The sequence below is a fragment of the Streptopelia decaocto genome (genome assembly GCF_964273445.1).
Source record: "Streptopelia decaocto genome assembly, chromosome: 7".
In the NCBI taxonomy this organism is placed as follows: Eukaryota; Metazoa; Chordata; class Aves; order Columbiformes; family Columbidae; genus Streptopelia; species Streptopelia decaocto.
Genome location: NC_138661.1, coordinates 3,303,460 through 3,314,295, shown reverse-complemented (window position 1 = coordinate 3,314,295; position 10,836 = coordinate 3,303,460). Strand labels below are relative to the sequence as shown.

The window sequence follows — 10,836 nt, the reverse complement described above, 5'->3', positions numbered from 1 at the left end:
GTTTGGGGTTTTTTTGCTGTGTTTTCTTTTCTCCTACATTTTGCACAACTCTAATTTCCTCTGATTCTATTTGATCTGGTCTGTATAAATGAAACTAAACTGGACCGAGCCCCATTAAAATCCAGTTTAGAAGTAATCATTGTTAAAGATTTTACCGAGCTCTCGCTGTCCCTATGTGGCAAAGGACAAGGTGGGGATTATGAAGTGATTAGGCCAACAAAATGGGCAAAGTGGAAAAGCGTGTATTTTGCTTCTGTTTTGCTCATATTCTCTTCACATTGTTCCGTACTTGAACTAAAAGGATAGTATTTTCAGGCTGAAATTTAACTTTCCATTTGATTTTAATTTTTGCATAGAAGGACCAGTCTATAAGTAACTTCCCTTATACTGTCTCATAAATAGCCTATTTAGTAGAGTAGCAAAGCTGTAGTAGTAGCATGCTATAAGTAAAAAGCTGTTGTAATTGAATTTTATTTCAATTTTTGCATTCAAGGGCAGTTTTTTTAAGGTAGTGAAGCAAAGGAGGAATTGATTCAGAACTCTTAGAGAGTTTTAAGTAGGCCGGCTGCTTTTGTTGGTCTGGTAAAGATTGTCGCCGTTTCCGTGCGTGATTTTGGTGGACTCAGTTCCAGAGAGCGAGAGGAAAAATAACTTGGGAGGTAGGAAAAGGAAAAGTAGGGAGACTGGCTAAAGAGACAGGACCTACAGTCCTAGTCTGGATTCGGTAGAACTGAAAAGGGAACCGAGAAGGATTAACAAAAAAAAAGAGCAAGTAGGCTATCTTCCATCTTCAGATGCAGACAGATCTCCACATTGGACATTCCTCTGATTGTTTTAGGATTAGTATTATAGTCCTTGTATTACCTACGAGACTAGAGATGAGGCCTCCCCTCTACAAACACAGAGAAAGAGAAAGCCTTGTCCCAAAAATCTGAGAGTGTAATCGCCATGGAGGAAAAGGGGGGGGTAGTGACAGGGATATGTGAAGTAACTTGTCACACAGTAAGTGGCAGAGACAAGGAGTAGCCCCTTTGAAAAGGGCAAACTCGACTTGATGCTTGAAGTGATTTCCAGACTTAGATCTTTCACGTTCCCAGAGGAAATAATAGGGCTGTGGAAACCCCAAGTTTATCCTCCTAACTGACCTTAAATTCAACAAAGCGCGCAAACAATATAAAGAATGCGGGATCGCATGGAAACTGTTGGTTTCGGGACTTACGCACTCAGCTGGAGATACACAAGCCCTGATCTTTAACCTCGGAGAAGACATCTGGGACATCAAAGCATTCCGCCCTTTCTTTTTGAGCTGATCATAACTTAATTCGGGCAACAAGTACGGTGTCTCTGTTGAATCACCAAAGCTCATTCATCCCTGGAAACTGTCATCTTTCTAAGTTTTCATCATTTTCTAGAAGGGAATACTGAAGAACCGAGATCTGAAGGGCTAAATCATCATCTAATGATTCAGCTGAAACTGGGGAGATCCAGCAGGAGGAGGAGAAGATTGCGGTGGTGTGGGGACAACTTCAGCAAATGGAGCAGGCAGGTTGGTACATAAGTGAGACAAAACTAGACCAAAATATCACCCCTTCCTTTGTTTTGGGAACATTGAAAATAAGAGATGCTCACCAAGGTTACACGTAGCCTCTTATCAACAACCTTGCTCCTGAATTTTCAAGCTGCAAAACCACTCTGTTTGCTCTTCAAAATAGACATGAGGCTGTAATGAGGTGTTTTACTGTTGTCTCTATCTACTGTTGTTTAGGGATCTCGTGGCTCTGGCTTCTCTCTTGCTTTTTCCTTACTGAAAAAAAATAAATAAAATAAAAAAGCCCTAGATGCCTGATTAAGAATCAAAGAAAAAAAGCACAGTCGCTGCAAATAAGCCTGAGGAAATGAAGCTGCCTCCAGCAAGCGACTCTGCTCCTCAGCTGCGAAAAGCTGGTGTAGGTGGGACTTAGAGGTAACGGGGTAAGAACCGTGCAAGTGTTCAGGAGCAGACGGGGAGCGCTCCATATGGAGGTTAGAGATAAAACAAAGTGCCACGTTGCTGGCATTACAAGTTCCATGGCAATTTAAGAAGCAGACTGTGGATGTGTCTTTAAAAAGAGACGCTCAGGGAGTCTGTAGTTCCAAGAAAGGATGAAAAACAATGCATTTGTGGAAGTAATAGTTTTTCTTTTCTCATTTATTAAAAGACAACTTTCCAGTTCCTCTTGATAGATTGAGGTTAGCTTGAGAAGAAATTCATCCCTCTCTCCTTTAAAAAATAATACCGCTTCAGAAGAAAAAAATCCCAGATGTAGCATTAACAGCTAGTATGATTTTTCTCAAACATTATCTCTAGGGAATTTGAAATTAAATATATACGTTGGTGCGGCATAGCAGTTTTAAAATGTACAAAATTTGTGTCTCTGTGACATGATTACATCTTAAATACTCAAAAAAAAATATTGAAATGATTAAACAGTCATAAAAGCTTTAAGTCACATATATTGCACTTGCAGGGTGGAATCCGTTTCTCTCCCCCGTTAAAACCAGCTCTTGCTGGAAAAAATTGACTGGTGCACAGTAAAATATTTATAATATTGTAAAGTTTTTAGTTGAATTTGATTATGTGGGACATCAGTTTTCTTAAATGTCTGAAAACTTGTCTGCAGTGTGATCTGGTCTCTTAGAAACATCTCGCTGTTGAAGTTTCGCTGCACTGGTGTGAATCGTCCTTGGGTTCATTGGTGCCATTTAAACACCCTTTACCTTCGTGCAGCAGGAAGGGTGGACAGACAGACTCACATTTTATTAAAAAAATGAGTGAATGGATTTGCTCGAAGTTTCCAGTAGAAATCCACCAGCTAGAATGAATCTTAATTACATGTGAAATAGTTTTATTGACAATAACTTAGGTGCTGACGCTGTCGCTCTGTCCATCGGGATGCTGATGGATTCCGCTTGAACAAGGTTACTTTGAGGTCCGGGGGGGCTTTTGGGAGTTATTTGAATAGCTAAGAGAAACCCATCCTTGATTGTATCAATATTCCAAAGATTTCTATAATGTTTTTGCATTCTCTGACAGCCAGCAAAGGAATTGAGTCTAGAAACTCTGCTGATATGGTATTTTGGGTGGGAAAAGAGTCTCCTTCTCTGAGACATTCAAACCCGCCTGGACACGACCCTGTGTGATCTGCTCTGGTGACTCTGCGTTAGCAGGGGGGTTGGACTGGAGGATCTCCAGAGGTCCCTGCAACCCCAACCACTCTGTGATTCTCTGAAAAGATGAGTAATGCTAAGATGCTCTTATTTCATAGAATCCCAGAATGTCAGGGGTTGGAAGGGCCCTGGAAAGCTCATCCAGTGCAATCCCCCCATGGAGCAGGAACACCCAGATGAGGTTACACAGGAAGGTGTCCAGGCGGGTTGGAATGTCTGCACAGAAGGAGACTCCACAACCTCCCTGGGCAGCCTGGTCCGGGCTCTGGCACCCTCACCATGAAGAAGTTTCTTCTCATATTTAAAAGTGGAACCTCTTGTGTTCCAGTTTGAACGCATTGCCCCTTGTCCTACCATTGGTTGTCACCCAGAAGAGCCTGGCTCCATCCTCCTGACACTCACCCTTTCCATATTGATCCCCATTGATGAGGTCACCCCTCAGTCTCCTCCAGAGCCCCAGCTCCCTCATCCTTTCCTCACATGGGAGATGCTCCACTGCCTCCATCATCTTCGTGGCTCTAAATGACACATGTCACAGGCGTTACCCCACCATTGAAACACACTCCGAGACTTTCAACAGGTCAACACATGCCTGCACCATTGCACAGCGCCTTTCTTAAAGCCTTGCTTTTGGAACTGAGACTTAGAGATGACCATGTTTTTGTGGAGCATCAATCATTCATCGGTTTATTCAGTTCAGGGCAAAGGAGGGGACCTCTGGCCCATGCTTGCTTTTCAGAAGAGTGGTCTGATAAATGAGTGTCTTCCACTAACTGAGGAGACCTTGGAGCCACGGCCTCCCCTCCTTACCATCAGTGGGCTCTTGCAAGGACCAGCTCTTCTCTTAGGCACTGTGGATGGCAGCTCTCCGAGTTGGAAAAATGAAGCCGGGTGTGAGAATAAGTGCAAAAAACTGTTACAAATTAAAATGACATGTCAGCAGTGCTTTTTCTTTTTATATTTTGATCTTCACTGTTTTTTCCTGGATCGTTCAAGCGTTTTTTCAGTAACTATGGAACTTAAATTTCCAGCAGTAGCTACGTTGCATGTATTTTCCCAAATTTTTCTTATTTAAAATGAAATAGGGAGAAATCATTTTGTAAAGCCTTGGCATATAGAGACTTAGAAACAGTAGTGCTAACACCAAGTTTATCTCTAGCTAACTAATAAGCAATGTGTTAAATAATTACTAGAAATGTGATTTCTGAGTGAGTCTTCTATAAGTGTCTTCACATGACCATTTTTTAATTAATTTTCCTACCAAATGAAAGTTTAATCTTCTACCCTACTTTATTCTATTACGGCAACCTTTTGAATCCACAAATACTGTTTGTTGGATCGATGTAAAAACTGTTGATACAGAATCTGGTGAACAAATCTGGTTGTATAATTACTTCGAATTGGTTTGTATGTGACAGTGATTTTCATTGGTTAATACTGGAATTTGGGGCATACTGGCTGAATAGATAATTATGGAGTACATTCATATTTGTGTTTTCTATAATTGGTGTATTTAGGATTCTTTGTCCTGGATTATGCACAGGAAGCACACTACATCATCACAGTGTACTCTTTGTAACTGCCAGTGTTTTAAGAGGAAAAAGACCTAATAAAGTGGATCGCGGTAATTTAATGACTTGCAAGAGGTGGGATACTCATCTCTGAAGGAAACCAACCCAAGTATTGCCCTTCTGAAGACAGGGTGACTTCCCACCAGCCATGATGGTCGAGATCATAGGGGTGAACAGGTTCCTGCTTGCAGAGGAACAGGTTTCTAGGTTGACTTGTTGAGTGGATAACCTTATATTTGAAAAACAGAGAAGCCCAGGAGAAAGCTGACGTGGGACCACAGGGGCCATTAATAGCACACTTCAATCCGTTAAGCAGGTGTTCGAGAAGTCACTGAATTAATTAGACTATCACCAAGTGTGTTTATGTGACATTCATTCCAGCATAGCTGTACAGTAAGTCCGTGGCTTGCTTATCTGCTCTTTTCTTGCTAAAGAGTCCTTGGTAATTAAGAGGTGTTTAGCTAAGACAGCCTCACTAGCACTGCTGTGAGAAAGGCTGCAGAAATGGGGAAGGGACTTGGTTTTGGAAGTGTTTGTCAGTATTAATGTTTGAAAAATGTAATGTGATTTTTTTAACTCTTGTATTCCATTTTTTAACATCTAATTCTGGCTTGAGGGGAAAATTCAAGAATAACTTCTTGACTTCATTTTTTCAGGTGTGACGTAGAGCGATCTGCACCAAACGCAGCCCAAAGCTTCAGTGTCCCGACGAATGGGCCTCTGCTCCAAGATCCATCACTTCTGTTGACCCTGCCATGCTGATGTCCAGCAGTGCCGAGCCCCTGGATGATTCTGTGTGTAACAGACCGTACAAGTTTCCTTTCATTCCTCCTTCAGATTTGTTCAACTTGCATTACTACACTTCCCAGGTAATAACATCCCTGACCCATGTTATTTTCCAGTCTCCCACAGGAATAAAACCACCTGTGTTGTTGAACGTGTCTGAATGAGTCTCAATCTGATACAGGCGGGTAAAATGTTTTTTATATAATAAACTGCTTGGAAAGAACTTCAGGATTTGAGTCACCTGAGTCATCTTCAGGACAGGCCGGTACCTTTGACTGCTTGCCACAGCTGATCTTGCTTTTAATGAACTACTTAGATACCATAATTAGACAAAATATATCCAGGCTGAGATATAAAGTGCATATACCACAAATCTACTTATCGCAAGCAGCCTGAAGAGTTTGGTACAGTCAACAATTAATATGTTTGTTATTTTTAAAGTACTTTAGCAATTTAAGCAGTGTATAACTGATCTTATGATGATGGTGTTAATTCATCTTGAGAACGAATATAGTTTTTTCCAGGTTCCTGTTGCACCAATTTTGGGATGTTATCAACTCATCGAAGAGGATTCATAGTTAAAAATAACGGTTAACATAAAGCATCATGAAAGCATGAAGAGTTCTTTTTGAGCACTGTGAAGCTCGTATACATTTTTCAACAGGTAAGAATAAAGAAATCGTTGCATATGTCAGGCAGCCCCCTTGGAATTCTTGTAGTTTCCAGAATACAGAATCATACCAGAATATTTAGTAACATTCTTAATACTTGTGTTGCGCACCCTGTTCCCCTGTGGTATATTTTCATTGAAACGCTGCCACAGTCCTTCAGGTGGATTAAGTCCTGAGATCACTAACAACCCAGGGTTACCTGTTCCTTAAGACTGCTAATCCTAGCTACAGATCAGCTTAGCCAAAATATAGTTATTTAAAATTAAAACGATAGTTTTCATTTAAGCCTCTCCGGCAACTGCAATGGCTATGCTGTCACATAATTATCATCGAAATTTAAAGATGGGATGATACAAAGTTGATGATGCTGATCATAGCATTAGTAAAACACTATCAGTGAACTAAAGACAGTAAAATATCAACAGCTCTTTTATGATTACTAGGTTGAGACCATGGTGATTTCCTCCTGCTCTGTAATTTCTTTCCACAAATTAGCGGTGTGCTCAGATAAGTGTGATTTGTCTGTATGCGCATAAATAACGTCTTTCAGCGTTTTGTTGCATTAACAAAATGGGCGTTAACAAATACTGAATGATACTAATTCCAGTGCTTTTCTTTCTCCTCTGTTATACTGCAGGGGCCCAATCGCTTAATTAGAGTCCCAAGTTAGCTATGGCCAACTGGATTCGTCATGAGAGAAGAGCCTACTGGTTTGGGTCATCGGTAAGAAGAATACCCCATGCGTTCTTAATTCCTCCCCAGTCGGTTTTGTATAGTGTAGGCACAGCTGTAGAATTTCTTACAGATGTTGTTTCTGGCTTTAGGACAGAAGTTCCCTAAATCTTTGGAAGTTTCTATAACTGTGTCTTTTGGCACTGTGGGCAAATAGCACCCAACTGGTTATGTGTGCGCTGGGAACACTGCTTATGTAAAAGTAAGTCGCAGGCTGTGAAAAGAGGCCTTAGTAGTAATTTTTTTAATTATCATAAATGGCCTATGAAAATATGTTGATTTTAGATCAGACATAATTGGTAACCTCTTTGTGCTGAGCATGGAATCTTCTGTTTTCTTGCTTACAGGATTTGACATCCTGTCATTTTGGGGTACTCTTGTGCACCAAGAGCATGTAACACGGATTGCCAGTATGACAATATGCATCTGGTCATGTTTTCCTTCTTTCTGTAGCTGTATTTTAGGATCCCAGATTCCACACTTACTGGATGTTACGTAGACCAATATTCTATTCAGATCTTCGCACCAGGAAAACCCAAAATTACTGCATGTGAGTTGTTCAAAATGTCGTTTATTTAACTGGAACTGCGTATTGTAGTTATGAATCCCAGAATGTCAGGGGTTGGAAGGGCTCTGGAAAGCTCATCCAGTGCAATCCCCCCATGGAGCAGGAACACCCAGATGAGGTTACACAGGAAGGTGTCCAGGCGGGTTGGAATGTCTGCACAGAAGGAGACTCCACAACCCCCCTGGGCAGCCTGGGCCAGGCTCTGCCACCCTCACCATGAACAAGTTTCTTCTCATATTTAAGTGGAACCTTTTGTGTTCCAGTTTGAACCCATTACCCCTTGTCCTACCACTGGTTGTCACCCAGAAGGGCCTGGCTCCATCCTCCTGACATTCACCCTCTACATATTGATCACCATGAATGAGTCCCCCCTCAGTCTCATCAAGCTCCAGAGCCCCAGCTCCCTCAGCCTTTCCTCACACGGGAGATGCTCCACTCCCTTCATCACCTTCATTGCCCCATCCTGAACTGGATGTCAATGCCTACAATTAAGTAGTTAAAGTTGGACAAAGGTTTACTTGTTCCAGGTTTGCTTGGGACATCCCAGAAATATTGTTTTCTGCTTTATATTTTTTTCTTGTGATGCTTAATGCATCCCTGGAGTAGGGGCTGTCATCTCCCTTTCAGATGGAAGCTCAGGCTCTCTCTTGGGCTCTCTCCCCTTCACCCTGTGGTGTTTTACTGTGCTCTGCATGGCAGAAATTTTACTGGGGGGGCAGAGAATCTCTCTCCATGGTCTGGCCTCTTGGTTAGGACGCTTTTGTCAGAGATACGATACGTGGATTGGAAGTACCCAGGTACAGAACCAGCTCCAGCTCGATGTGGCACTATGTAAAATCCGTGGAGCAGAAACCAAATCTGCTTATTCTTGACTTACCACATTCCTGCTTCCAAGTCTGTGCCAAAAATATGCAAACTGGGAACACAATAGGCACTCATTAAATCTGAGCAGCGCTGCCTAATGGAACCATTTTGTCATTTGTTGCTGTCTATCTATTGCAACTTCTGTCAGTCACGCTAACAGAAGTCTGTAAAAGCCTTTCGAAAACTGTCATCTGCACTTAATTTTGCAACAGGTCGCAATCAGTCCTAAATTGTAACACAAAAATCAACATGTTCATACTGTATGTTTAACATCGAGTATGCAATTTATATTCATTGAACAAAATCCAAGCCACTCACCTGCCTTTGACTTAACCTCTGGTTGAATTTTAAGCTCATGACTGATACATTGGTAAAGGTAATTGAAGCTGAGACTTTAAATTTCTCATTATCAGAAACAATTTTCAAATAATAAGAAGAGTCTTAGAGTTTAAAGAGGCCATTATACCTTTTCTGTAAACTGGTATGGATGGATTAGTAGTCTCTTCACTTGGATGAAGGAATGTCTGATTATAAGCACCTTGTAATGCTTATTTTTATTGCTTGTTTTTCTTTTTCAGCCCTGGAACTAATTTCTTCTGATTGCTACATCTGGAATTCCAAAGCACCAGCACCTATGGTGTACAAAGCCTTATTTGACTCATTTGCTTGTGAATTATTTTTGTATTTAAACAAAACGGACAGCTAATGAGAGTAACTTCATGATACAGTGAAAATAAATATCCTCCAGCACTTGTAGTTTGCATGTTTGCTTAACAATTTTTTTGAGGAAAAACAAAAGAAGTCCCTTCTCTTAAAAATATTAGTTGGCTTTAAATTGCTTAGTTGTGGATAACGGCTTAGAGAAGACAATTTGAAATGTACTTGCCGTGGCTATTTTTACTTTCCCTTCTAACATTAACTGGTACAAAATAAGCAGCCAGTGGTACAGATGTGTCATGAGGTCACAAGAATCTGATTAGACCCCAGATTAATAGGACAGTTAAGAGCAAGACCTGCTATTTTCATAAGATGCTTACAGAATACATATGAGTCAATAATGTACAGGATTTGGGGGGGGCGAGGGGAGCATGGCATGAGAAGCGCTTCTAAAAGGGGAGATAAGAGAGGGGTTTTTATTGCCTTTGTCAGTGATGAGTTCCCTTTCATACAAGCCAGCGAACTGCATTGCTGTGAAACCCAGAAATAGTGATGATCCAGAGGTGTGAGGCTGGTTTTATCAAATCACAGGCCTAGCTCTGAGCAGGTCAAACCAGCCGAGTTTGCTGAAGGTTCCAGAACAACATCGCCAAGCCATTTTCCCTGGAAAAAAAACCAGGCGTAAAAGAAAAGGACTCAGTTTACAGAGGCAGACCTCTGATTTTGAGAAGAGAATCGGTATCTGCAGGAACACAGGAAATTCACATTAAAAAAGTTATCGGGAAATGAGCAAATTGGGAAAGGCTGGTGAAAAACATGGAAGAACCTGAAGAGCAGCACAAAAAAAGAGAAGAATGCCATCTAATAACCGAGTGTGCCGGCTGCTCCGATACCTCTTGTTTAACTGCATGATAAGTGATTATGTAAGGAGGAAAGTTTTAAGCTATAATTTAAAAAATGCTTAGATTGAGATAGTAATCTAACAGGTTGGCTAAATGTTCTAAAGGGTGGATTAATTAACGTGAAACGTCGTTCAGCTGAACCTATAAAACAGAGCTATGCTCTGACTCATTTCACACAGGTGATGTGTCCATTTTAATTAGCAAAAGGTGAACTGATGATTTTTTTTTGCCCAGAATCCAGCCCGTACCTGTTACAGTCAGTGTGTCTGGACACCACGATGTGAGTGGGGAGAGGGGATCTCTCTGTTGAAAGGGTTTAGATCATGTTCTGTTTGTCAGGTTCTTGGGGTGGGTGATGTTTCTCTTCTAGCATTGAGCAGTTTTCTATAACTTCATGCCATCCATCACCTGTTTTGATTTATTAGAAGGCTTTGCTCCATAAAACTCTGTTTATACCATTTCCCCAAATATAAGCCCTACCTGGAAAATAAGCCCTACCATGATTTTTTTCAGGATTTTTGAGGATGCTCGAAATATAAGCCCTACTCCAAAAATAAGCCCTAGTCACAGTTCATAAAGTCAATTTAAATAGCATCCAGTCAGCTATACATGTAAAAAAGTAAGCATCTTTTGGAGCAAAAAATTAATATAAGACCCTGTCGTATGCAGCATGGAAAGCATCCATGAACGAGTCAGGCAGCGAAACATGAGGTTAAATTGGCACGTGTCTTATTCCAACAGGTTTGTGCAACAACTCTGGTTATTGGACAAGGTTGTTGGATCAGTTGGTGGTGAAACAGATGAAGCCTTTCTCTTGACCTGATGGCTACGCTTGGCTTTTGGGAAGAGCCCATTCTCATGGATGTTTCATAAGTCTT

The 10,836-nt window shown here is 41.1% G+C and overlaps 1 protein-coding gene across 1 annotated transcript; it reads left to right on the top strand.

Moving 5' to 3' along the window:
• Positions 1-5,440: 5,440 nt before the first annotated feature.
• Positions 5,441-9,554, top strand: AP5M1 (adaptor related protein complex 5 subunit mu 1; the record flags this gene model as incomplete). The annotated part of the gene is given in 12 exon segments (XM_082058663.1): positions 5,441-5,647; positions 6,089-6,139; positions 6,143-6,190; positions 6,192-6,213; positions 6,216-6,228; positions 6,873-6,885; positions 6,889-6,927; positions 6,931-6,958; positions 7,060-7,121; positions 7,125-7,169; positions 7,421-7,517; positions 8,978-9,554. Coding segments are annotated over 12 exon segments (753 nt in total), but the record flags the coding sequence as incomplete, so codon positions are not given.
• Between the last annotated feature and the right edge of the window lie 1,282 nt (positions 9,555-10,836).